Raw genomic sequence first — 27,754 nt, 5'->3', positions numbered from 1 at the left:
ATAAATTTTAGAAATCGAATTAGAAGATGAAAAAAATATGGAATTAAATCTTATTGAGTCTAGTTTCTCATAGAAGAAACAGTGTAAGAAATGGAATTGTAAATCATGAGATATAATAAATTTTGTAAGACAAGGTCAGAATGAATTTAGGTTCTTTTATTCTGACTTTGAAAAATCATAAAAAATTTAATAAAAATAATTAGGGCTTAACTTTATATGTTTAGAATCCTGAATGAGTCTATTTTCAAGAGAAATAAATGTTAACATCATTTAAATTTTGTATGAGGAGAAAATTAATTTTTAGTGAAGAAGGGTCGGAACTGTCTGACAGCAGAACAGGGGTGACTTTAAAGAATAAATTGTACTTATTGGTTAAACCAAAAATTATGAAAATTTTATGGTAAGAAAATACATGAGTCTAGTTTCAGGAAAAAATAGCGGATTTTAATTTGGAGTTCTGTATCTCAAGATAAAAATAATTTAGTGACTATGACACAGATGGATAGCTTGAATATTCATACAAGTAAATAGTGAAAATTATGGATAATGTTACTTACAAGTGTGTTATTTATACTAAGAATGTGGATGGAGAGGAGGAGGAGGAAAATATACATATATATATGAATAACTTGTGTATAAATTGATCACATGCCCGATTATAATCGATAAATGTTGAATTAGAAATGATATAATGTTTTATTTGGAATATTTATTATGAAATTATGATTATTGCTATAATACAAAAATTGAACTTGTGAGTTTATATAACTAAATTTTAGTGACCATTTGTTAATATTATTAAATTTCAATATTATTTTATGAATGGTGATTAATATTTATGTATGTTAATTGTTGAAAATAAGTAAATTATGTACAAAAGTTATGAAATTGAACTGAGTATTTCGAAGGAACGGATCGCAGAAAATGAGTACGATCTTTCAGTAAAAAAGATGAATTGATAGTAAATTACCCAAGTAATCCGAGATTCAGCATTTGTTGCTAATTCTCGTGTTTGCTTTCTGTTTAGCTCTTACGAGCTTTCGTTAACTCATATGAGTTTCAGTTAACCCTTTTAGGGTTTCAGTTCAGCTCTGATGAGCTTCAGTTAGCCTTCGGGCTTCCATTTAGCACTGTGCTTCAGTTAGCCTTCAGGATTCCGTTTAGCACTTGTGTGCTTCAGTTAGCCTTCGGGCTTCCATTTAGCACTTATATACTTCAGGTAGACTTTGGGATTTAAATCACGATGTACTCAAATCCGTAAACCGTTCCTTGAATGGACAAGTTGGTAAGTCGTAACTGTAACGTGTGGAAAAAGAAATGTAAGTAATTATGTGATTTCGTCATTCAGAGATTGTGTTTGACAGGATATGTTAGTAAATTATGAGTATGTGAATCAAAGTGACAGAGTTTAAACACCTAATGAGGTTGAGCTCATTTACATGAATTTGTCATTTGAAATTGTGATTGACAGGAAGAAACAATGAATTGCATGCTTATAAATGGTTACACATAATTATTTGAAAAACAAGAAAAATGACGGTTATTGATATATGGAGACATGAGACATTGATATATGAATGTGGAATATGTTTGATAAATGTGTTCATTCATAATTATGGAATTATGTACCTCATGTGTGCTATTTGCATAAAGATGATATTTCAAATACTTTGGTGAATAAAGCTTAAATATGAAATAGTATGAAATCAAGACAAGTTGTTATGAAAATATATTTAAATTATCTGTAAGTGCTTCGTACTCCTCGGTAATACCTCATACTCTATTCCGACGACGGATACGGGTAGGGGGTGTTACACTATAACTTTAAACTACTTTATAACCTTTAAGAATCACAATTTTAGCAATAGACTTTAATTCTAAAAATTTTCATAATTAAGTCCTAAAAATCAATTTCTATTGAAATACCTAATAAAATCATCTCATAAACAAATTAAAGCTTAAATTTCATTCTATTTCATCATAAAATTACAGCACTCAACCATGGTGACTTTCAATTTCATCCATGAAATCAAAAACTAATGAATTTAATAGTAAGACCTAGTTGTAAAAGTCTTAGAAACACAAAAATTACAAAAAAAATAGGAAAGGATTAACTCACTTGGTGCAAAAATTATGAAATACCAACTTAGAAAACTCTCTTATGGCATTTTTGGCTGATGAGAATGAATAAAAATGAAGAGATTTCTAAATATTCCAAATTAGTCCTACTTTTATTTAGTAAATTTTGTTATTTTCCCATTTTGCCCTTATTTCAGTAATTCTCCTGATTTTTCTCAGCTTATGTCGACCAAAATACCTCCTTTGGGCTTATTTGCTCTTTAAGTCCCTCCTCATTTGACAATTGAGCTATTTAATTCTTCTAGTAACTTTTACACCCTTTTTAATTTAGTCCTTTTCATTTAATTACGTACCCAAACGTTAAAATTTTCTAACAAAATTTTAATACGACATTACCAACATTTTATAAATATTTATAAAAATATTTCCTACTCAGTTTTACTAGATCAAGGTCTCGATACCTTGTTTTTACCCAATGCTTTCAATAATTCCTTTTTCTAACTAACTACTAAATCGGTAAAAAAATTTTATTGATATTTTAATACGATTTTCCTATCATATAAATATTCATGCAAAAATATTAAAATAAATTTCTCTTTAAATCAGATTTGTGGTTACGAAACCATTGTTCTGATAACCTTGAATTTAAGCCATTAGAAGTGGTGTGACTACTAATATAGTTTATCTTATTATTTATTATTATCATTTTGGCCAAAAGTTAAAAATTTTATTTTATTTAATCTTATTAATGCACCAACTGATGAAATTAGATGAAATGAGTTAGTACAGAGAAAAAATTTAACCAATGCACAAAAGAATGTTGATTACATTGGTTTTTTACTTCAACAAGGCCTACCGGCCAAACCTGTGGAACCAACTACCCTCTCATCAATTTAATATCAACTCAATTGTGAAACAATTAAAATTTATTTATTTTTATAAAATAACAAATATTATTTTAAATAATGACATAATTTTATATAAAATAAATTTTACATAAATTTTTCATTCACATCATAAATATATCATAAATTAATAATATTTATATAAAAAAACAAAAATATCAATTTATGCTACCTGCATAAGTCTACAGTAGTATGGCAGTGCTTGGGTCGACAATCTTTCCAACAAGTGTTATGAATTTAATGAATTTGGAACTTTACTTTTACGTATAGGAAAATACAATAGTTTAAAATGGTAGATTGCTTTTGCTGCTGCATCAAAGTGTTACGTTTTTTTAAAACATATATAAAAAATATATAATAAACAAAAACCATTGTCAGAAATATGATTAGATTAACAAAGAGAATACTCTGCAGAAGGAAGCATATATATATACGAGGAATATTAACGTTTACAATTGTAGCAATAATGATGATGATTATCCACTTGGGTTGTTCCACAGTCGTAGCAGAAAGCACCTCCACACCTGGTTTTACATATAATCATCAAAGATTAGCAAAGAACAGAACATGCAGCACAATCGATGAATGTTCAGGGTTGTTAGGTAATTAAACGAGCCTTCAACAATATTAAGGTATTATTTTCGTGTTGAGGTTTTGTCTGAGTCTTGCAAGTCACCGATGAAAAGCTCTTGATGGAGAAAAGAGATGACCCAACATGAAAACGATACATATTATTATTATTGACGGACAGACCGGCTGTCAGACGACCATATATTCAACACTTTCTCCCAACGAGATCGGCCCCTCAACAAGGTTCTTTTCATGAAAAGTGTCAAAGCAATAGAGTATTATAAGCCAAATCTTTTTGAAAAATCGTAGGAAAAACACACACACACACACATATGTGTGTTAATGCCATCAAAATCCCTCATTCAAACAGTAGCTATCAAACCCAGAATTATATGCCTGTAAAAATGAAGGGGAAAAAAGAAACCGAGAACCAAAGCTAACCTGCATCTCATGAACCTACAGCCCTGGGTTCTCTTAACGACGAATCTACAGTTTGGGCACCTAGCCCACTTCTTTTCTTTAGCAAGCTTCATCAACATAATATCTTCCTTTTCTCTTTCATCTTTATGCAACCTTTGAAATTCCCCACATTCAAGCTCAGCATGCCATGGAACTTTACATTGCGCACAGAAAAGTCTCCTACAATTCGGGCATTCCGATTCCTTCACGGCCTCTCCTCCATCATCGATCAAAAGCATAGAACAATCTTTGTAAGGACAATAAAAACTTTGAAGTCCTAAAACCATGGCCTCGCATAAAGCATCCCCCCACCTATCAAAAACTTCTTTAGGGAGTATATTGCGACAGTACTCAGGTTCTAATAAACCCCCACAGTTTTCAACGGGACAACTTATAGCCGTAATCCTGTCTTGAAGTTTAGACGCCACGTATTTGATCATGCAATCCGTACAGTAAGCGTGAGAACAGCCTTTGATGTTGAACGACTCGTTAGGTTGCTTGGGTTCGATGCAGATTTCGCAGGTAAAAGATGGGTTTTGGTTAGTTTTGGAGTTTGATGACTCTCCTGCTTCAGTAATGGAAAGATGAGAGAAGGGTTTCTTTGTTTTTTCACGTCTTTTACCGAAAACTGTCTTTGGGGGCTGGAAATTAAGTAAGAACAAACCATCATCGTAGTTGTCGAGATCGATGAAGTTAGTATCGGAAGTTATGGTGGAAAGCTTGATGGCAAGTTGAAGGTCCCTTTCTTCACTGTATTGCTCGACAGAGATCGCGTTAGTCTTGGAGTTGCCTTTGCCTTTGCCTTTGATGGGTGTAGAACAAAACGAATCGCTTTCAATGTCAACGATAACGATATCCTTTGAAAACCCTGCTCTGCTTCGCTTCTTTATTGAGATTTCTTCATCGATGGTAGCCATCAAGAAAATGGTAGGCTTTTCTTGAATTTGAACCCCGTTTTGCTTTAGGGGATTGTTTTTTTTTTTTTTCCGAGTGGTTTTCTTAGCTCTGCCTTTTCCTTTATTGGTGTTCACATTCACGAATCACGATGCGACATACTCGACTTGAGATACTACCTCCTTGATTACGTCGTTATTGTCGATAAATAATAAAATATTACGAATTTATGAAGATTGGCTTCTGTTAAGTAAAGATATAAACAGCATGGAAACTCTTCGATCACCAAATAGGCTGAATTGGTCAAGTCAAGTAGGGTTGGTCATTGTAAAGTAGTCTTACTCTATTTGTGTCTGAATTGAATACACAAAATTAATAACACTATATATTTTTCAAAAAAAAATTATTTATTTCACTTTATTTAAAGGTAATACCTAATCTGATATCACTTTTTAATATGACTTTATCTTAAGAATCAGCTACATTAATAATTAATTTTAAACGCAACTAAGGTTTGTTTCAAATTCAATAAAAAATATGAATAACGCAGCTCTAATAAAAATATTGCTTTCACATTATTTTTGATATGTATATAATCTTTTTGCAAGGAATAAGAATAGAAATATTTACATAGTAACTGAATGGTTTGTTTGACAACTGTAGATACATATTTGACCCAATGCCCACTCGTCCACCAAATAACAATCCATCATCCACATGCATATAAACTATAAACCATAGAGTCACAAATCATCCAGGGCAAGAAATGCACCATGCACTCAAGCTGTTGCTTGTTTCACAAGCTGCTTCGCCAAATAGTGCCGGAACTAAAAGCGTAGGCTGGAGTACAGGTTATGTAGTGCAGCATACAAGGGCTCAGCAGCTTTTGGTCTGTCCACGGTCCCCAGTAATATGTCGGCAGTGGTGAGATACGGATCACCATAGAACCGTAGGTTGGTATCCATTCTTGTTGCAACAATGTTCCCTTCCAATGACACACCAACAAACGCCCCTGCAAAATTTGCAACAAAACGGATTTGTCAAATCCACTAACTAGTCAAAAGAAGGGTATATTTACATTGCAGGATGGAATACCTTTGCTACAACTATAACTGTAGCACATGCCGGACCCACTATCCCCGGCTCGAAGATCTGCTTCCAGCACTCTCCCCACAGGTCCTGCAGCAGCACTGCAGCCAGCACCTAGAGAAAAATGCATTCGACTACAAAACGTCTTCACAGCTTTTGAATCATGAAGCACAATTATGAAATCCATGAGCTCGCCTCCGATCTAAGAAACACATAAAAATAATACTTAGTTGATAGATTATGCATGTAAATACTTGTGCAACCTGGAAGGCAATTGACCCTTAGCTGCCTGGCCTAGACATGTATATTCAGCTAGGGTAGGTATATTTTTCTTGATTAAAAGTTCACCTGAGCACCCCATCCTAAACCAACAGAGCACAAAGCTGATGGGGCAGACCATGTTCCATCTGACCTTCGAGCAATAACAAGACCAGTCCCAAGTTTATATGCAACAAGAACTCCAGCTTTAACAACAGTTAAAATAGCTAAGCCTTTGGCTCCTCTCAAGACAGCCCATGGTATAGATCTCTCTGGATTCAACCTAGCAACCTGTCCAATTCAAAAAATGTTACTAGAAGCTTCTAACAGTGTCAAAACATACTCTTCGTGTAAATCCAACATACAAAAGATTAGTTTCACTACGGAATGTCTTCTGGTAGATGATTACTGGTGCAAAACCATCTATGTGAACGCTTAATTTAGTTGGAAGTGTGATTATAACATCAATTAAAGTTTTGGACATATAAATCTATCATCGTTCATGAACAATGAAATGTAGGATCTTACCTGGCAATAGCTTCTCAACGTATTGGATGCTTTGTAGATCTCATGTTCCATGGACAAACCAACTGGTAAGTTCAACCAACCACGTGTACAGGTCCAATCCATGACATCATGTTTTGCTACTTGGACAGCATTGCTAATGGTATTGATAAGAACACCCTGCAACGGATCAAGCCTATCATAGCAAGAATCACACACCCTCTGGGGATTTCTTTCCCTAAATTTAACAGGTAGTAAGCACCTTCCCTTCGAACATGCTCTGCAGAAAATCCCTCCACAAAACCGGCAATGATGTCTGCCACGTGTAAGTGCAGTAAATGGAGCACTACACTGCATGCAAACTGAAGTAGAACTATCCGGAATCCACTCCGGAGGCTCAGCTTCTAAAACCTCTTTATATGCGTTATAATCTATCCCACTTGACTCCAGAAGCGGCGGAGCACTTGGTATATAAACAGAGGAGTGCAAATATGTATCTCCATTCTTTTCAGACCCCAGAAATGATACATTAGAACTTTGGTATTGCTGATTCACACAAGCACCAGGGGGTCCTTTATTACGCCCAGTTACGATTGCAACTAACCCACTCAACACATTCTTCAAGTTCACCTCAGGATACAAGCCATTTTGCATTGACTTAGAGACATCATCACCAGAATCGTATTCTCCATCAATAAAATCATCGGACTCAGCCCGAAACTGATAGAGGTAATCGTTTTTCATCGACTTTGAGCCTAATGGGACAATACTTTTATCTTGTGGCACAGTACAAACAGCATCCCTATAATCATCATCGAATTGAAAGGCGTTTTTATTTCCCTTTTCTAGCTTTGAAAGGTATGAAAATGAAACGCCACCCTCAAAGGTTGCCATGCAACCAAACCACCAAGAGGCAGATTCCAAAGTTCAAGAAGCAATTTCACGGCAATTCAAAGATTGATACCCGACTTAGCCGCCTATAAAAACCCTAAACAACAAAAAATTGCAAGTTTTTGGCAAATTAAGTCGCGAAAAAAAATCTATGATAAAAGAAAACACTTTTCTTTGCTTTCCTATGCATAAATCAAAGGGAGATTTTTTCAGAAAAAAAAAATCAAACTAAAACAAGAATTCCTCGAATTAGGGTTTAAAGATGTTGATTTTTCCAGCCTGATATATTGTTTTGGATTCGGAAATTGAAAATAGAAATTGGGATAAAATTCGTACCTTTTTCGTATCAGACTATCAGTATATGGTGATAAGATATCCAACTGAATCCTTGTTTCGAAGTCTTTAACTTTTAATCTTTAATATTAAATTATATGAACAAGAACAATAAGAAGAAGAAGAAAAAGAACGGGTTTTATCGTGTCGTATCTTGCTTATGGTGGAAGTCGTTCGAGGATAGAGAGAGAAAAAAATGCCCTCGACACGAAATCTCAGGGAATAAACTCAAATAAAATAAAAGGGAAATATGATAAAATTACTCTATGGGGTGGCACTTGCGAGATTGGTCAGCTTAGATCCTAAAATTCTAGCCCATATATTAGCTTTGGGCCTTAGAGTACTAATTGGCAATTAGTTACTTATATCAAGCCGTGGGCTGCTTAGAGCTAGGGATTGTACTCTCGGACAAATTCCTACTCCATAAATTAGTTCTAGGCCGATTAGTGTGAGGTTGATGGTAGGAATTCGGTTGGTTGGGTGAATAAGTTTTAAATTTTTTGGATTATTTTTGTTTAAATTAATTTGAGTTTAGATTATTTTAGTTTTAGATCGTTTTTATTTTTTAACCATTTTGGATATGAATTAGTTTAGGTTTAAGTTTAGATTTGAGACTTAATTTTAGGATTGATTCATCAGAATCATTTTAAATTGAGATTCATTGTGTTTTGGTTCAAATCAAATCACATTTTTAAATTTTTGGATATTTCAGTTCAAACTAATTTTGAGTTTAAATTATTTTGAGTTTGGATAAAATTTACTTTTAATTTTTAATTATTAAATCAGACGTTAATGCTCTTTATATCCTAAAACATTATTTAAAATTAATTTGCTTTCTATTTTAACGATGAACTTGGTCATTATTCGAATCCCACTTAATGAATATTACAAAAATTAAAATAAAAATGATTGCGATTGAACTCTAACTAAACTCTAAATCTATTCTGTTAACTTCTAATGAGACGTAAATTTCATATTGAACTTCCATCTCTTAATCTTATTTTATGTAAGAAGCACAAATGAAATGATTCAAAAGCATCCTGCCTACAGTTGGCAAAGCAAAAAAAAAGCCTCAGAACACTATAATAACGACTTTAGTTGGCATTTCATTGCTCTAAAATGATTTTTCCACGAATTTTGCACTCCTTGCCAATGACTTACCTTAATACAAATTAACACATCAGCTCTAAGAAATAGTAGCTTTCCTTTACCTTTCTGGTAAAGGAACTGCAACTTTTTAACCTGATATCCTAAGTTTCTTTCCAGGCTGTACATCATCGCTATGACTTCCACCTTCACCACCACCTGATTCTTTCTCCATCTTCTTTCTTGCCAGTATTTTGTTAATCTTGTGTAGCTCGTTGTTGAGCTTCTGGTCCTTGTTTTGCTTCCTTGTCTTCCTTCCATCTTGCATCTTCACACCAAACTGGAATGCTGCCTTTGGCATTGCTTCCTTCTGCTCATTGTACGTTGCCCATTCCTCTTCTGTTTCAAAGTCCCATCTATGAAGACGACCCTTAGCCTGTTACATTGTAGTAGACCAGTCTAAGCATCACCATTACCCAAATAAATGAGGAACAGCTATTAGTTTAAGGTGGAAAAATAGGCTTACTCGTCCTCCCATATCCATTTTGGACAAGTCATCTTCATCATCGCTGTCAACAATCTCACGGTTGTACTCCTGATAACCAGGATAACATTCAGAGTAACTCTCAGATATGAAATTAGGATCTTTCTCACGAGCATCCTTCTCCCTCAATTGTTGAAGCCTTTGGTCATCCCGCTTGAACACAGATCCCAATCCTCGGTCCTTCTCTTCTTGAGTCATATATCGTGGATCTTGTGGAATGTTTGATCCAGCTTGTACCTCATAACCTTGCATGTTAGCCTGTAGGTATTGCTCAGGATAAGCCAATTGCTCAGCATATTGGTAATCCTGCCACTCTCCTTGGTACCCACCAGCCAAGGCCTGTGTTTGGAGGGCATCGTAACCATTCTGAAACCAAACAGACAAAAAAGTGAATAATGAATAATTTGTATACCAGAACTTAATTTTAATAAAAATTCAAGTAGCTAAAAATGAATTAGAAGTAATTTTAAGTAGTTAAGCTCCAAACAAGTCTATATAATTTCATTTTATACCTTTTGCACAGCACGTTTCTCCTGCATTTGGAAAAAGAATAACAAAATGTAGAAACAACTTACCAGTTCTTGCCATTCCTGAGGAGCAGCAGAGGGCGACACTGGGCCATAAGCAGGTTCAGGAAAGTATGAAACTCTTTCTTTATGTCGAGGTGATTCTTCCATATCCTCTGAAAGAGGGCTCGGTACTGCATCTTTCTCAGGACTATTATAGTCAATGCCTTCCCCCACAAATATATCATCCTCTTCTGCTCTAGCAATAGTCGGGCCTTGCTTCTCCCTTGAATCAAGATGATTTTTCCTTGGAAGGGGGGGAGGCGGGGGCAAAATTTCCTTCTCAGTTCTACCATTAGACACTCCATCATTAGGCTTTGATGACTTTTCCTCTTCATAGTATTCATTACCAAGAGATGAAATCTTCCCTATAATGAGAAAAATAAAAAGATATATATTAAAAAGCATAACAATATGCACAGATAAAAAAAATATGAAACATATACAGTTGTTGATCCAACATTAACCCATATTGGAAAGTTAGGCTTCAAATTACAATAGAAAACTAAATATAGCAAACACCTTTGGCATCCCTTTCCTTCTTTTTCTTCTTGAGAACCTTCCCAGATGACCCGAGGCGAAGATATGACAGAATTTTAGCAATTCGATCAAGCACAGAACCATCAACATTGACAGTAACCATTTCCTGCACAAGAAGTCTTATCAAAAGCTGAATCACTATCTAGAATCAAAATAAAAGTTGTCCAAAGAAATTATCGATATACAGACATCAGGCACTGGACAGTCAGCTTTACTCCTGTGCAAGGTGGTTGGAATGTCATTAGAATAGCCACCCTCCTGAAATAAAGAAGGGAAATTCAGTCAGGAAATAGGAATTATAGTATTAAAATTGAGAACCATAAACAATGCTCTACAGGCAGTCATGCCTAAAAAATTTGGCACAATTATTCAATTATAGTCTCAAATACTTGTAAAGTAACTTCAAAGAAAGTTTTTACTTCAAATTTGAATATGCATTGAAGTTTTATGTAGCAAGTGAACGACCTAAGAACCATAACAGCCAGTGTGTTATGTGGTAAGGAAAATGCTTCACTGGCAGTCATGCCTTCCCAGGAAAAGAATTTCTAACATATAATAGCATGCGGGTATGTTTGCAAACATGTACCAATTACAGCACAGAGTGCTCAAAGTTCATGAATGGAGAAGTACCGATAGTATCCCTCTTTAAATAATACAAACGGAATAGAATGGAAATGTCTAAGATTCTCACCATATTAAAAATAAACGCCATTCGACCAGGTAGAAACATTTCATTTGTCTTCATAACAGTTTGAGGTTTAACTATCCACTGATACACTGACTGAAAAAAAAAAGGAGAGACATCAACATGAACAGCTTCCTAAACCGACGGCATCTTTTTTTTTTTTCTTTTTGTAAACTGTATTGGAAAAATTATTCCACAACTCAAGATGAAGTTATTGCACCTTTGCAGTGGCTGTTCGAAATGATAATTGCTGGTCTTCTTTTGATTTTCTGTTGGAACAAAAAACATTTGTTTATAAAACAATTACAAGATTATTAATTGCGCAATTTAAAGATAACTTGGAAATTACTGAAACTTCAATATGATTATAGCCCATCACCTAATATAAACAAACATTGTACTTTATTACCTCGACTTTCCATCGGTTTCATCCCCGGCTTCAGGCTTCTTATCAATCTCACTCCTAACTTTGTTAAGCAAAGCATAATCCAACCCCTTGACCAAATGAGTGTGTTCCACATCACCTAAATGTTGGAGACACCGTCAAGATTTAAAAAAAAAAAAAACCAAAACTGAAAAGGCAGCTAAAGTGCTAAACAGAAGCGGCAAGTTCCCCCGAAAAGCCAAAAATAAAAAACAAATTGCACGCATCAACCAAGTCATTAAAATTTCCAAATCCTAAGACTGAAAAGCCCACCTCCAAGGTACTTGCTCTTTTCAATGGATATCTTGTGAGCATCAGCTGACCTAGACACATCCATTAAAAAAAAACAATTAAATGATTAATAGAAGCAGAGCATCTTAAAAAACCTAGGATATGCATCAAATTAGGGATTTAAGAAAAAATGGTAGAATCTCACCGAAGATCGACGGTTCCAGGAGGAGCAACAGCATGAAAAGAACCTAATTCAGTTGGCTCATAATCTGGATTTTGATCCTCTCTTCGCTCTTTGGCTCTGTCTCTGTACTTTGGTTGCTCTGGTTCTTCCGCTTTCTCCTCTCTGCACAATTAATGTCATAAATCTATTAAATAATGAAATTGAATGGAAGATTTCGCATTAAATGTCCATTTTTACGAGGATTAGAGAAAATGAAGCTATGAATAAGAAAGAAAGGGATACTTACTTGCGACGAGCGATTTTTTCCTTGTAGTATTTCTTCGAGGAAGTCATTGATAAAAAATTTGTAATTTGTTACAGAAAGTTAAGGATTCAACGCTAGTGAATAGACGAATATAAGAGTTTAGGGTTTTGATCTTTTAAATTTGTAATTTTCTCTCTAGTTAGGGTTTAAATTGCGAATGAAGGGGAGACTAATGAACGAATAAAGATTGGAATTTGGATAGAGCCGAGAGGACGAAAGATGTTTAATTACATAAATGCCCCCCCTTGTTGGATATTTGTTGGATTCCAAATTTTGATTTTGAGCCTTTGGGCTTTGGATCGGTTCGTCGAAACTTGAAAGCCGCCACCTGTTTAATGTTCCCTGCAAGCAAACGCAGCGTTTTGCACTCTTTATTTCTTGTTACGAATTTATCATTAGACAAATATATCTCATGGACTTTTTTAATTTACTAAGCATTAAAATTTTCTAATGACTAATAAAATTATCAAATTTTATATTTATATAAATATTCTTTTTTCACAAGAGATTTTTTTAAGAGAATAAGGTTATTTGAGAACCTTGTTGTGGCTCTTTTTTATATTTTGTTACTCCTCCTTTTAATTTGATTTGATACTTTCCTTTTCGTGCGTTGACCTTTCTCTTCTACCAGTCATGATTTATGAGCCAAACCCAAATCACTTTTGGTGCAAATCAGATCCTTTATTTCATTATTAAAACAGGTCATGCCCTTTTTGGCTTGTACGAGATCCTCGTTTTTTTTTTTTTTTTTGCTTGAAAGTTCAATTGATGCCAACAAATTATATAATTAATACATTATTTATTAAACGCAAAAAAAAAATCAAAATAATTGAATTTCTAACCAATACTTAATGGTAAAGCAACTTCTAGTTCCACTTCTCAAAGAAATTCTCTGGCTGTTTCAAGAAAGAAAAATCCATGAACTCAGAAAGGTAAAAGCATAATAACAATTAAGAAGAACGCGCAGTAAATAAATATATTCTGAAATTCTGATGAGTGAAAAAATAGAAATAAAAAGGAACCGATTCAAAGCTAATCTTTGGGGTGGCTTGACAAGTCTATCCTAAAATAGCTTGTTCTCAGCTATATATATATATATATATATATATATATCCAAAACAAAAAAACAAAGAGAATGGTCCCAATGTCATCGAAAACATGGCACAAATAACTCCAAAAAATTGTTCATCCCGGCTAGAGGCTTAACCAAGAATGGGGAAAATACGGGTGATGTGCTCCAATGGAACACTATCAGCAGCGCTTTTCTTCAGCTCAGGATGGTTAAATTCGTTTCGAGGTAGGACTATAAGTTGACCCCTGCCATGACCCTTCTCAAGAATCCAACCGCTGTTGGCCGCCTGGTGTTCAAGGAATTTGTCCAAGGATAGACCTTCGATGTTAATAGCCTGTCCCACACCCAAAACTAATGCATAAGTTTGACATATCACACATATAAGTACAGATAGGGACAGATTCGATAGTCTGAACTCACAACTACAAATGCATATAACATACCTCAGCAAGTACAGGTCTTGGAATCTTCTGGTAAGTCAGGGAGAGGACATGAATGGCATACGTCTGGATTGCTTGCTCAAAACCTGCATTCAATCCTCTAGTGAGAGCCACACACACAAAAAAAACAAAAAAAAACAAAAAAAGAAAGTGGATGCATTGTTTATCAATTCAAACAAAAAATTCATCTCATCACATTTTATTACCCGGTACAGCCTCGACTATATGACGATTTTTAGCTGCTTCATCCCAGAACTGACGAAATCTTCCTGTCTACAAATGCAGTAGGTAAAGTACAATCATCAATCCCATCACTGTTCACAAATTACTGAACAAAGAAAATGCGTACCTCCAGATAGTGAGAAAGAACAATCAGTGTCTTGAACTGCTCCTCCATTTGCTGATAACAAATACAAAGTGTTACTTAAAATAGCAAAAAACTTGATGTCGAACATAATATTTTCCGGTAATGGTAGAATGATGACAAAGGAAGAACTTTAGACTTTACAACAATCATGCCTTCCACAAATGCGTGTCTTACCCAAATGGTTCAGAAAGTGCATGCATGGGCAATACACATGACATTAACTACTTATCTTGGCCTACTTCAAATAGCAATAAGCAGGATTTGGACGGTTCTACGGGAGATAGGCAGAAACTTTCAAGTTTAACAAAGTACAAATATCAATTACAGGTTTGTCATTCACATGTAGGGTATTGTAAAAGAGTTTAAACGTTCAACAAAACTTGACTTAGACCAAAAGAAAAGACAGACAGCATATGCCAACACCCAGTCAAAAACACAATTGATTGCTGATGTGCAGATGTAGTTCGAATGGAAATCTGAAAAAATATATATACTACAAGATTGATACCACTCGCTCAGGAATTAAAAAGAGACAGAGGCTGAAATCTGGAGCTGGCATTGCCATGAGAGCCTGCAAAAAAGCAGGAGGGAAGAAGGAAAAGGAAGCATTAAGAACAACATATCCTAGCCTACTAACAAGCTGATACATAATTCTACATAGGTATAAAGAAGAGCTTAAACATGCCTTAACCAAAATGCGTGCAACAATTTGTGTGCTCATACGCTCAGGCTCAAACTACAGAAACAAAGAAAATATAATATTAGTAACACTAACAACTAGAACAGTAGTAACTTTTCAAAAAAAAAAGTTGTGAGCAGTAAGCGACTAAAACTGCAAATAGAAAATTAAACCAATTAAAAAAAAAATCACATTCTACAAGAATATAGAGACTTGGTGTTCTCTAGCTTCCATTCTCTTTTACATACACACAGTGAACCGTAAACAAGACATAAGAAGAGTGAATGGCAGTACCTGGTAGAGGCGAAGAAGGCAGAGATTAGCATCCAGGCTATACGTTTGTGATGAAACCTGATAAAGACAGATTTTGTAATCATTTGAGCAACCTCCAGTAGATGTGAGTTGCCCTTTTAGGGTTCCAACACAAAACACTTTTTTTTTTAAACAAGTATTAACAGACTGAAGGGGTTCACCCACATAAGTTACATTCTAACATAAAAAAAAAAAGTAACCCATCGCTATGTCAATTTCATGGCTAGAGGACGTAAAGAGAAGCTCGAAGATTCTATCAAATTTAAAAAGGATCTCATAACAATTCAATCTAAGATGCTAACAGCTGACCGTAAGAAGCAGTTCGTTATTGAATGCCCGAACTTAAAAAGATTAAAGAAGCAAAGAAATTCAGGTCGCCGTAATGGCAGCATCTAACCAAATCAAAGCTGATTCCGACATCATCCAACAAAATATAATAAGACCCAATATTCAGATTCTCAAATACTTCAAATCAAACACATAAAAGAACCATTTTGTTCTCTTTTTTTTTTAAAAAAAAAAGGCTAAAATTTTATCCCATACGATGAAAATCAATAAAATCTAATGAGCTCATTAATAGAAAACGAGAGGGACCTGTTCATTAACGTAGTTCTCGAGATCAGGTAAGATGTCGGGATTGTAAGGATTGACGGCTACAAGCTGCTCCACTGTGTATGAAACCTGTTGTTGCTGCTTTGGAGTTTCTCTTTCTCTTACCATTTTTCTTTTGTCTTTGTTTCTTTGTCAGACAGTTTAGTTGGCGAAGGAGATGGCTAAGGCTTCGATTAGTTTACAGGTTCAGCGACGGGAAATCCAGAGGCAGGAAGAGAGTGAACGCCGAAGGGTTTAAATTAGGGTAAAGCTAAAGCCTTTATCGCTGCTGCTGCTTGGCACTTTAGCAACGAAATAGGTTAAAGTACTCTTATACCCCCTCTATTATTTCTTACCCTATAGCCAAAATAAAAGGAGTTTTTATATATCATAAGAATTTTTAAGCTTTAATAAGAGAGATTTTTTCTAATATTAAGATCTTGTCGCTGCATATTTTATTTTCTCGAACACCAATCACACGAAATTTTAATGCTAATTTAATTTGTTTTTATAAGACTCAAGGATAAGCTATGGTCTAAATAGATTAGTCACAACATTGTAACACAAGTTTGTATCAATAGGAAAAAAAAATCTATACCGAATCAGTAGAAATTTTATGCATGACTTAATTTAGGATTTTTTTTCTTCTTTTTTAGAGCAAAGAATCAATGTGAATAAACATGTTTTTTTTTTTTTATAGAATGCTTCCTTTATTTTTTAATTTAATATCTATTTTTATTTATAATCTCAAATCCATAAATCGTAAAATAAATATATTTAATTACATTTAAACCTATATATTTATTGTCGTAATAATAATAACAATACTAATTGAACTAGGGTCAACTACTTTAATTTTCAAACGCTATAAGCATATGATTATCAAATTATAAATTCAATACATTATCTTATTTAACTCATTTAATTTGAATGTAAAATAAGATATGCTAATTCTATTATTCATATTAATTTTATATCAGTAAATTCAAATTTAAAATTTTCCTTAAAAATTTAATTAACTCCGGTTTAGTTCTCTTTCCAATACAAGGGAACATTACAAAACAATCGAATAATGACATAGGTCAAAGCTCTACAATTTTAATCGGCAATTATCCACTGTGATTCTTACAACCAATAAATAAATTGGCTGTGCAAGAAACATAGCTTGAGCACCTGCTTCCAAAACACAAATGGTCTCTTGTCTGCTGTTCCAATTGGCATGTCGAACATAAACCATCAGTTTTTGTGGGTAGATTGTTTAAAATGACCATTCATGCAAGAATGAATGCTTAGGCACATAGAAAGAACCCCAAATTACCTTACTCCATCTCACTTTCTCCGATCTTGGCCTAAGCTCCTTCCATACATTGCTTTCCCTATACTTTTGCCCTTGAATAAGCCAACCTCCATGTTGGAATATCTAAATTATTATATTATATTATAATAAATTTAAAAATATATACATAATATATTTTTTTGATATATAAAAATGTCATAAAACAAAATTATCTCAAGATTTACATAAGCAAGAAACTGGTCTTGAGATTACTAGCTATATTTTAAAAGCTTGATACTACAGAAAATATTAATACGAACACATCAGTCAGTCACTACTGGGCATATATTCAATGTGGATTGTAGGATAAGTAAAATGACAGGCCCAGAATCTGCCTTTCTCATTTATAGCTTTGCCACCCCATTCTTTTTCTACTCCGGAATGTTCTCTCCTCACCTTGCATTTTCTTCACATTGATTCAACCCAGTTTATTCGTGGTTTCCCAGCCTCGTGAAAAAAAAAAAAAAAGAGTTTGGGCGGACTCAAATTCCATCTGGGCTTTTTCATTATCAAAAGCCCAAACTATGGATTAATTCATCTAAACACTTTCCTCATAAATAAACCTCAAATCTCAATCCAAAAATTCACCTTCCAATCTTACTTCAAATTTTATTTCTACGTGATTATTATATACAAGGTATAATTTGAGGGGTTTCAAATGAGATTATTAAGACTCAAAATTCGATATTTGCCTATTAATGAATATCGAACCAACTCAGCTAATCCTGGGTTTTTTTTTAAATATTTGAATGGAAAATGTTTCGTCACAAGGAGAACAAAATTATGTATGAAATGGAAAAAACAAAGATTAAGATATTTTTGAGATAAGCATTGTCGTCTAAAGCAAATATGGATAAATTGTCATATTGTCTCATATAATGAAGAAATTCCTACGTCAAATTTTTGGGTCACCCTTTGCCTACAAAATTGGAGCAAATGTTTTTTTCTTATCAGAAATTGAAAGAGTCATAACCCATCAATGTTTTTTTTTTTTTTAGAAAAGAAAAGACGAAAACAAAGAATCTCGAAATAATTAAACTGAATGAGAAAATAAAACAGAAAAGCATAGTCTAAGACGTAACTAGAAGAACCAGTTCCAAACTTGGTGACCCAAGTCAGTGGGTTGTTGAGCCCCCACTTAACCATGCAAAAACTAACATCAAACAAGATTTAGGCTCACGCTACAATATTATTCAACCGGTCATACAAAAGAATCCGAATCTATGAGTGTATAACGGTTTCAAATCGACCCCAAAAGAAAAACCCATTTTATTTACATCCATCAATATCCTCCAACATATAGTAAAAGTTGAAATGTTAGATATTTTTGAAGAAATAGCCGGCACCTCATCTGATTTGATTTTAAACCCAATACGAAGACAACAACAAGCCAACAATTAGTAAGTTCACCGATCCAACTCCCAACAGCAAAAAAAAAAAAAGAAAAAAAAAAAGCACAACTAAATGGGAGTCTCATGTTGGTGACGCTTGGAGTGTAAGAAAAGTCATTTAACCAATGACAAACCTAAATTTAACAAAAGATGCCCACTCTTAATCATATCTCTGCCCTCTCAAACTATATATATATATATATATATATATATATATAAAAACAGCCCACCCACTGTGATTTTTTTTCTTCTAATCTTATATGATCATTGGTCCTGACTTTTATATCATACAATCATAAAAGGGTTAAGTAATAATGAATGAATGTCAATGACCCAACATATCTTTCATGAGCCAAAAAACAAATATATTTACTTGGTGAAAAATAAGTTGATTGTCCATTTTTCTTATTTCTTTTTCGTGTTTATAATAAACTAAATATAAATTTATATGTTATTGAAGAGTATGATGATAGCACTTCATCAAAAAAAATCATTTAAAATTATCTTTGAAAACAACTTTTAAAAATAATTACTCATATACATTTTTGATGATGAATTGAAGACCATCTTTTCATGCGTTGAAAGCACGCAAAAACCTATATGCTTTGACCTGAAAACAATGAAAAAGTAATTTGTTTTTTTGTTCTGTTTGCTTTATTTATTTGTAATTAGATTAAATATGTATTCTGATGCCTGAGGAAAAGGGCTTCTGGAACGCCCTTTTCGTTTTCTTCTACCATCTTCCATAAATATGAAACTAGCAATGCCCAATCCCTATTCCAATATTTAGTTCAGTCCATTGTCTGATTGTCATCAGAGTTCGAGAGCAAACCAACCGGACTGTCAGCGTCTACACATTTCAATTCCCTACATGTTTAAAATGTTAACACATAAATACACATATTAAACCAAAATAAATTACCCTTAATAAATACCGACAACGACATGCCATGTTAATTTTTTTGGGTTAATATATTTTTAGCAATTTTCTTATATTAGGATCTAAATTTTTTTTGTCTATATTAACATATAATATTTTTTTTTAAAAAAATTCGGGTCCAATGTGGGAACAGTTACAATGTTTAGAGACTGACTTAGACATTAAAAAAGTTCAACTCTCGATGTAATAATAACTACCTAGTTTATATCTCAATGTAAGAATAATTACTATTTAATAGACTATATAACCAACTACGGATCCTTAGGAATAACAAGGCTGATCTTTTGAATCTTTCTATTAAAATTGTTGGCCATTGAGTAGTGGTGGAGTCAGGAGTTAGTAGGAACCCCGATCTCTCTAAAATAATTTTTTTAGATTCTTTTATAATTATAAAATTTTAAATAGTAATGATAAAATTAAAATTTGACCCTAAAAAATAATAAAAATTAATCTAATCAATCAAAAATTATAAAGATATAAATTATTAAAATAATAAAATTATATTTTTAATATCATAAAATATACAATTTAATTTCAATTCTCAAAAAATTTAACTTTACCCATAAATTATTTTACTCACCACGTGAAAAGAAAAGAAAAAAAAAACAGCCATATTGAAAATTACTTTTCAACGACAATGATATTGTAAATTCAGTCATGGTCTACATCAGGGTGATGAGTTTGAGATATTTTTGAGGATTCCTCATTTGTTAACAATGTTAACTCCCATTCACTTTGTAACAATCGTCAGTTTCAGCATTTAGGCAAATTGCAAATTACAGCCCCAACTTAAGAGTAGACCTGTGAGGTTTTTTTATTTAATTATTGCTATTTGTAAAGGGTTTTTAACAATGTTGACCGTATTAAAAATTTAAATATAAATGAGTACAATATATTTTAAAGTTTTAAAAGGTAAGATTAATGATAAATTTAGTTCTTAAAGTTTACTTATTTTATTACTTTAGGTTTATTTTTTTTTGTCATTTTAGCTCTAAACATTTAATATTTAGTTAAATTACATTATTGAGATTCAGACATTAACGTGAGTGTTGAAATTTTAACAACACTTACACAACAATCTATGTAAACTTCATAAAATTCAAAACACATTTAAGAAAAACTATTCATATCAATATATAAATATATGTTGATTATTTGATAGGTGATCATGTCAATGCTATCAAAATTTTAATAATTCAAATAATTTTTCTATTAAAAATAAAATAAATTGACTGACTTTTAAAAGTTAAATGGTGGAAATAATAAAAATCAAAATAATAAAATAGATAAATATTAAAGGCTGATGTTTATACCTAAAACATATTTATAATATTCATATGGTCGGTAAAATTACCCATTTAACTTGAAATTAGAGCTGTTAGGTAGATCACCAAATTCCCCAATCAACTGCAAAATAGTTGGCCAAGGACTTATCCATATTGGATTTAGGTTGAGGGTCCTACAAAACAATTTGCTAAATTTTTTTTGGACTGTCAGTAAGGTATTAAAAAAAAAATTCCATTGGTAAAAGACTTGCATGGTGATTGGTGGGATAGGCTGGTTCCTACCCAAAGGCGGAAACTTGTGGTGGTGGTACTGAGATGTTGTACTCTTAATTAAAAAAAATTCCTTTTACCTTTTTATTTAATTTATCCTAAAGAAATTGATTTTTTTAACTCCAATCAATGATGTAAATTTCCAATGGTGGGTGCATCTCCATTAATTATGGATTTAAATAAATTATCTATACAACTATATATAAATTCCCAATAGATACCTGTTCATTTCTTTATATGAAAGTATTATGTGTAGTCTAATGGTCAAATTTTTTATATTTTGCTTAAAGTTGAGATTTAATTATATTCTTTAATTTTAATATATTTTGATATTTTTAGTTTTTATAATGTCATTAGTTTAAATATTTTATTCTAATTAAATTGATAATGTGATTTTTTAAATTTATTAAAACATTAAAATTCACATTTAAATTCGGGTTTGATAATGTTAAAATGAACCTGAATTTTTAATTCAAAAATAGAAAGACTAAATTCTTGAAAATAAAAGTATGAAGATTAAATTTCAAATATATAAAGAGTACAAAAACTTTGAGCAAATTGTAACATTTAAATTTTTACATTATAATTTAATGAAAAATAAATAATTAACCCAACACAAAGTATGAATCAACCATATACTAATTAATAATTTAAATTTGATTCTATCCTCCTTTTCAAAAGGGTGTTTTTTCAAATAATGTGTACAAATAATTATTGGCATTAAGCAATAGGCATTAATTCGTGAATTCTAATGTATTTTTGTGAGTTTAAGGAAATTATGTTATTAGTAAAGACTTTTTTTTTTAGGAAATTAGTAAAGATTGTGTTGATGATATTTGTTAAAATTAATTAAACTAGTTTTTATTTTTATTTAAATAAAACATTTGGTAATTAATATGATGATAATTTTATTTAAATATATCGTACTCGTGTAAAAAATAAAAAATTTAACTCCCATATAATACAATTTAATAAGTAACAAAAATCTGAATATTTATTTACACAATTTCATTCTTTTTAATCATCGTAGTTGTCAAATACAAGAGCATTTATATAGTCATAAATTTGAAATAAAAAACTATTTAATTAATAAAAGTACTTAATAAAAGGTAATAAGGTGAGATATTTTATGTGGGACAAAGTTGATCTCTTTATTTGTCTTGTTACAGTTTACAATAAATGTTGTAAAATTAAAACTCACGTACCTTTAAAATAATAAGGAAAAATTATTACGATTAAATTTAAAAATGATAAGTGTCTTATAAAAATATAATAATATTAAAAATATATATAAAATTTAATTACTGTTTATAAAATAAAAAATACATTATTAATATATTAAGTATACATCCTAAAATAAATATTAATATAGAAGTTTAATAATATTTAATCTTAAGAGCTTATAGACTTGTAAATTTATTTGATGGTGAGATATCAACATATTACTTAATTTAAAGGTCTGTATATATTTTTCAGATAATTTAAAAAAAAAAGTTTTACTGCATAAAAGGTTTCGAATTGACGTCAAATTTGTAATTCACCAAGTTGGCCAATAAAAATCTAAGTTTTATGGGTGTTGTACGGCAAAACCTATATTTATATACTAATTCAGACAAAATTAGCTAAATATGTCAATCATAAAGAACAAACATGGCGACCAACTTGTTGAGTCATTTTTGTTTCATTACATCCAATTAATTCATATACTTAATTTTTAACTAAATATCTCAACCATGACTCACTTCAGTGATTCTAAGCACCACATTACAATTATAAGCGACACGTTAATGCAACCAAATTATATTGTAAATGCTCCGCCTTCTATTTGTATTCATCGTCCAACTCTAAACTTAAACAAGAAAATTAAATTTAAATATACAATAAAATTATAATAATTACTTCAACTAACCATATTGCCGAGATATTAATAAAAGTATACCCTTTGTTTTAAAATCTTTAAAAGATAATTATAAATCCATATATGATCCATAAACGGGTGTGAGATTAAAATGTCTCGTTTATTTTTATATTGATATTTGAAGTATTTTATCAATGTTGATGTGGTGTTTTTCATTTTTTACTGGAATAAAAATAATTTATTAGTTAAATGAAAAAAAATTATAGTTATAATTTTACATTAAATGTTTACAAAAAAAAACCCTCCCGTTATTATTATTATTTACCGACCTTCATCTCCGATTTACTGCAATATCATCTCGCCAACCCAAGCATTGCATGTTTTGACGTGTAATAATCAGTGTTCCTTTCGTTGCCGAAGCTAGTGCTGGTGCATGTCATACAAACGATACTTCCTATGACGTTCAGTTCCTACATAGCTCGTGCAGCGTGCTTCAAACAAGCAGCCATGCCACTGACATTGATGGTGAAAAGGCGGTCAAACGCTGCAAAGTCTAGTTCAAGGACGGTTTGAACCGAGTTGCTAACTATCCCACGGTTATCGAACATGATCAAGCCGCCCATGGTTTTGGACCGTCCACTGGACTAAATTATTCACTTGTTATTCATTGGGAACATCGTAGCAGTTGCATGTATGAGCACTTATGGGAGCATATGGATTCGAATAGTTTTTGGCCTAATTCATCTTGGATATCAGCGATCACGATCGTATGGACACCATGGACGGTGGTTTCTCCACTGCCGAGTGCTCCGCCGGTGTTTATGGCTATTTTCCTTTATAGCTTGTTGTACATTGTAGAGAGAGAGAACGTAGAGAGAATAATTTTTTTTTTAATATTCAACAATTAAATTTAGTTTTAATAATTACTTTTCTTTAAAAGAAAAAAATCATGTAAAAGCTACGTAACTGTTGATATAGATAAAAAGTAAACACATAGCCTTGTTTTAAATGTCAAACCATTACCAAAAATACTTCGAAGTATCAAATTAAAAAGAAATTGTACTCAAGCTCACTAAATTGTTAATAAGTTTAAGTTTTAGTCATCTAATTTTAAAAAGTTACAAAATAATAATTGAATTATTTGAAAGTTTTCATTCAAGTCATTGAACTATTCTAAAATCTTTATTTAAATGACTAGACTATTAAATGTTTTTTTTTTAAGTCAAGCTAGCAAGCTTTAAGTGACGATTTGATAATCGGTGTGATAGATAAAATACCATTGATGAGTAAAAAAAATACATTAGATTCAAGTTAATCTAATGGTCAATATCTGATATCGGAGAAGAAAGTTGTTTGAATTTTAGTTCGTACATTCATAATGCACAAAGTTATTTTATAAAATAAAAAAACTAAACTGTAGAAAAAAATTAATGAAAGTTTTCAATTGATATAAACAATCCGAACAAAAAATGTCATACAATAAAAATTTAATAATTCAATAATTTAAATAAATTTTTTAAATAATTAACTGATAAAATATAAATTTACTAATAATTTACTAACCTTAAATATTATTTACCTAAAAATTCAGTGTATTAAGCTTTGTTTTAACAATCTAACAAACAAACTTAAATATGGAGTCCAAATGGTCCAATGGTTTAACGGTGGGAGTTATCTCTCGGTCTGAGTGTACGGCTCTGCTTAAAGCTTAATTGCAAACCGACAATATTGGCAGCTATTCTGCGTCAATTTTTATCGTCTCTCCGTTCCTCAACTCCCAAGGCCATTTTAACTACGTACGGTCTTATAATCTTATACAATAAATGGCTCAAAGGAATTTATTGCTGTCTCCTTGTTCCCCTCCACGTGATCCGCATTTCACTTAATTTCCTTTCAATCCCTATTTTTCCCGTCTCAACATTATCCAAATTCCTCCTTCATTTTATTTCATGCTTAAAATATATACGAAACCAGTTCATTCCATAGGTTTTTTTTTTTTCTAGTTCAATATTTCATCTTACAATAAAATCATTTTTAATGTTATAAAGTCTAAAATCAACATAGCGTTAGTATTAACTAAACAATTTATTTACTAATATTAACCACATATATGAAGTCAACATTAAATGATAAGCCACATGAGGTTGGGGGTCGAAAATTAAATATCAGATGACCCCAAAACCACAACACCTACCCAATGGATTGTCCAGGAGACATTATTTTCTCTCTTTCTCAAAATCCCAATTACCCCCTCAAAATAATAAGATAAGCTTGTTTATACACCTTGGATGATTAAATTAAATAGTATATTTATTATAATAATTAAAATTGTTATGCTTATGAAATTATTTATTTTCGCAGTGGTACTTTTAAGAAATTGTCGGTGCACTGAACGCCACGTCGGACATCGATGAAATCTTCGGCTAATCCGGTTTTATAGTTCGCTGTTTTGCACTTTCATTCGACGGGACCCCACCACTTGCCAGCTAGACTTGTTTATGAAGGAACTAAACTCAGTATGGTTACTCATTTCCAAGACCTACCAGTCATATCTAGCCACCTTGCTAACCGAGTATATTTGGTTTTGTTTTCGTTTTGAAAATGGGCCTTCCGACAATTGTGACCCCACCCTATGCCGTAACTGGCGCCCCGTGACTTTCACGCTGAGCTGAGAGTGCTTAATTTTCTGTAGATTTTTTTAATTTATCCAAAAAGAGGGAAATTTTAAAATTTAAATTATTAAGGAAGTCGAAATGACTAATTCCCCCCTGCAATTGTAAACGATTTCGTGGCCGACTCTTATTTTATTGGGATGGGAACAGTACTATATATATAATCTTTAGTTACCATTTTAAAAATAAGTTTGAGGAAGAAAAAATAAACAAAGGTTAAAAATAATAATGAATCCAAATGGTATTTCACATTTTTTATGAAAATTCAAAACAATTTTATAAAATATTTCTAATACAAAGCTACATTCAACTAAAAACTTATAAATAGATGAATATAATTGAGCAATGCCTTTCTTTACATGAACAAGTAATGCTTTTAAGTTATCACGTTATAATTGATGATTTTTTCTTATAAAATTTAACATGTAAATAAAAATTAAGACTAAATTCAAAGTTTAAATTTTTATTAAATTTTTTGGTTTGGTGTGATATTTTAGAATAAAAAATAATCATTTGATAGCAATATAATTAAAATAATTTAAAATTTTAAAAATAATTTTAACAATGTTAATAGTAAATTTTAAAATTTAAAAAGTGAATAGACTAAATTAATAGAAATAAAAGTATAATAATTAAATTCTGAATTTATGAATAGTACAGGAACTTATTTCAAATTTTAACCAAAAATCAAAATATAGTAATCTTAAATAAGCCAAGTGATCTAAAAACGAGGATGAAAATAAGAAAGCGGTATTGTCAAAGTAATAACAAAACCAGGGGTGGTGAGGTAAGGACGGCGGAGGCGGTATTGAATTTTTATTTTTTAATTTTTGAATTTATTTATTTATTAGGGTTTAGACAGGGTTGTTCTATAAATATTTCAACATGTTTGCTAAATAAGGTGAAGTGAAGATTAATATGAATCTAAATGATTTAAATGTTAACTCTTAAAATTTGAAGTTAATCAAGATTTATAATTCCAATAAGAGCCTTTTGTGAGTTTGGTTAATATGAAGTAATCTTAAATTAATTATAAATTAAAATATGTGCCATGAAAATAGAATTTTGCATCATCCATCTACAAATATTATATCTTTAAAAGTATCTTTTTTTAGTTTTTATATCACCACATTTTATGGTTATATTATAAATATACTATGAGTTGATAAAATGTAACTTTATAAATAAACTCAACTCAACTAAAAGTAAAATTGTTTCTCTATGGATTTTCTACATACAGAAGGCGGGGCCCATTCCTCTTCCCTATTTCTTTTAATCTTTTTAACTTCGGGACGGATGATTAAGCTCCAGAATTATTTTATTATTAAATTTCATTTCAAATAACTACAACAAGAAGCGGCATTCTCCTTATCCACAGTCTTTTTATTTAATTTTTATATATTTTTTATCAAATTACTTAAAATAGATGGATAAATTATTATTTGTTAATTTTATTGATGTAAATAAAATGTAAGTATTTAATTAAATTTTAAAATAAAAAATATATTAAAAGTTAAAAATCATTAGAATGGTATATATATATATTTTAAAATTTAATTAGATGTTATCATGTTGTTCATGTAGTAATTTATGTGTATATTATATCAATAAAGTTTGTTAATATTAATTTTTTATTTATGTATAAAATTAAAAAAAATTAAAAATTAAAAAAGAATTAAAATGAATTAAAGGACCAAAAAACAATTATGCGTTTTGTAGAAGGGGGCATATGCTTAAGAAGATCCTTTTACAGTTTTGGGGAGTTTAGTTTGGTGGGAAAAAGGATGTTAGTTGATGAGTTAGGAGTATATAGTACTATTTGTTAGATCACATTCAAGACATTAACCCAAAAATTTTAAATAAAGAAAATCACATTCAGAAGTAAGAAAAAAACACAAATTTTGACTACTTTTACTCTAAATTTAATTTTATTGGTTACTCTGCATAAACAGAAAACAAAAAGAAAGTCCTGGTTGTGTTGATCACAAGCGCCT

At 31.6% G+C, this 27,754-nt stretch overlaps 4 protein-coding genes across 4 annotated transcripts; all 4 read right to left on the bottom strand.

Annotated features, from left to right (window-relative positions):
• Positions 1 to 3,355: 3,355 nt before the first annotated feature.
• LOC108488876 (E3 ubiquitin-protein ligase RSL1) lies at positions 3,356 to 5,378 on the bottom strand. Its single transcript, XM_017793155.2, has 2 exons — positions 3,996 to 5,378; positions 3,356 to 3,508 (listed from the first exon to the last, which is right to left on the bottom strand). The coding sequence occupies exons 1-2, from the start codon at positions 4,928 to 4,930 to the stop codon at positions 3,427 to 3,429; spliced, it is 1,017 nt and encodes a 338-aa protein (XP_017648644.1). The 5' UTR covers positions 4,931 to 5,378; the 3' UTR covers positions 3,356 to 3,426.
• Positions 5,379 to 5,460: 82 nt separating this feature from the next.
• Positions 5,461 to 8,238, bottom strand: LOC108487154 (uncharacterized). The gene is made up of 5 exons (XM_017791417.2): positions 7,986 to 8,238; positions 6,783 to 7,746; positions 6,345 to 6,545; positions 6,003 to 6,198; positions 5,461 to 5,919 (listed from the first exon to the last, which is right to left on the bottom strand). Exons 2-5 carry the CDS (start codon positions 7,650 to 7,652, stop codon positions 5,735 to 5,737), a joined length of 1,452 nt encoding a protein of 483 aa, XP_017646906.1. The 5' UTR covers positions 7,653 to 7,746; positions 7,986 to 8,238; the 3' UTR covers positions 5,461 to 5,734.
• A 713-nt stretch (positions 8,239 to 8,951) lies between these two features.
• On the bottom strand, positions 8,952 to 12,779 carry LOC108489679 (suppressor of mec-8 and unc-52 protein homolog 2). The gene is made up of 11 exons (XM_017794375.2): positions 12,529 to 12,779; positions 12,264 to 12,404; positions 12,101 to 12,150; positions 11,813 to 11,927; positions 11,624 to 11,672; positions 11,410 to 11,499; positions 10,908 to 10,976; positions 10,701 to 10,824; positions 10,188 to 10,546; positions 9,595 to 9,978; positions 8,952 to 9,504 (listed from the first exon to the last, which is right to left on the bottom strand). The coding sequence occupies exons 1-11, from the start codon at positions 12,573 to 12,575 to the stop codon at positions 9,220 to 9,222; spliced, it is 1,713 nt and encodes a 570-aa protein (XP_017649864.1). The 5' UTR covers positions 12,576 to 12,779; the 3' UTR covers positions 8,952 to 9,219.
• A 717-nt stretch (positions 12,780 to 13,496) lies between these two features.
• Positions 13,497 to 16,401, bottom strand: LOC108487135 (eukaryotic translation initiation factor 3 subunit K). Its single transcript, XM_017791387.2, has 8 exons — positions 16,011 to 16,401; positions 15,399 to 15,455; positions 15,111 to 15,161; positions 14,934 to 14,996; positions 14,408 to 14,458; positions 14,265 to 14,331; positions 14,062 to 14,144; positions 13,497 to 13,952 (listed from the first exon to the last, which is right to left on the bottom strand). Exons 1-8 carry the CDS (start codon positions 16,134 to 16,136, stop codon positions 13,749 to 13,751), a joined length of 702 nt encoding a protein of 233 aa, XP_017646876.1. The 5' UTR covers positions 16,137 to 16,401; the 3' UTR covers positions 13,497 to 13,748.
• Between the last annotated feature and the right edge of the window lie 11,353 nt (positions 16,402 to 27,754).

The sequence above is a fragment of the Gossypium arboreum genome, chromosome 5, assembly GCF_025698485.1.
Source record: "Gossypium arboreum isolate Shixiya-1 chromosome 5, ASM2569848v2, whole genome shotgun sequence".
Classification (NCBI taxonomy): Eukaryota; Viridiplantae; Streptophyta; class Magnoliopsida; order Malvales; family Malvaceae; genus Gossypium; species Gossypium arboreum.
The sequence above is the reverse complement of the archived record's forward strand: the minus strand, read 5'-3'. Positions and strand labels throughout refer to the sequence as shown.

Excerpts from the sequence above, each read along its gene's own strand:
- LOC108489679 (XM_017794375.2), bottom strand. The coding sequence starts at position 12,575 with ATGACTTCCTCGAAGAAATACTACAAGGAAAAAATCGCTCGTCGCAA. Across the intron at positions 12,405-12,528 it reads GAAAAAATCGCTCGTCGCAA|AGAGGAGAAAGCGGAAGAAC; the intron begins GTAAGTATCCCT and ends TTAATTGTGCAG. Across the intron at positions 11,673-11,812 it reads GAAACCGATGGAAAGTCGAG|AAAATCAAAAGAAGACCAGC; the intron begins GTAATAAAGTAC and ends TTGTTCCAACAG.
- LOC108487135 (XM_017791387.2), bottom strand. The coding sequence starts at position 16,136 with ATGGTAAGAGAAAGAGAAACTCCAAAGCAGCAACAACAGGTTTCATAC. Across the intron at positions 14,459-14,933 it reads TTTTAATTCCTGAGCGAGTG|CAAATGGAGGAGCAGTTCAA; the intron begins GTATCAATCTTG and ends ATTTGTTATCAG. Across the intron at positions 14,145-14,264 it reads TATAGTCGAGGCTGTACCGG|GTTTTGAGCAAGCAATCCAG; the intron begins GTAATAAAATGT and ends GATTGAATGCAG.
- LOC108488876 (XM_017793155.2), bottom strand. The coding sequence starts at position 4,930 with ATGGCTACCATCGATGAAGAAATCTCAATAAAGAAGCGAAGCAGAGCA. Across the intron at positions 3,509-3,995 it reads TGTAGGTTCATGAGATGCAG|GTGTGGAGGTGCTTTCTGCT; the intron begins GTTAGCTTTGGT and ends ATGTAAAACCAG.
- LOC108487154 (XM_017791417.2), bottom strand. The coding sequence starts at position 7,652 with ATGGCAACCTTTGAGGGTGGCGTTTCATTTTCATACCTTTCAAAGCTA. Across the intron at positions 6,546-6,782 it reads CGTTGAGAAGCTATTGCCAG|GTTGCTAGGTTGAATCCAGA; the intron begins GTAAGATCCTAC and ends TGAATTGGACAG. Across the intron at positions 5,920-6,002 it reads CAGTTATAGTTGTAGCAAAG|GGGCGTTTGTTGGTGTGTCA; the intron begins GTATTCCATCCT and ends CAAATTTTGCAG.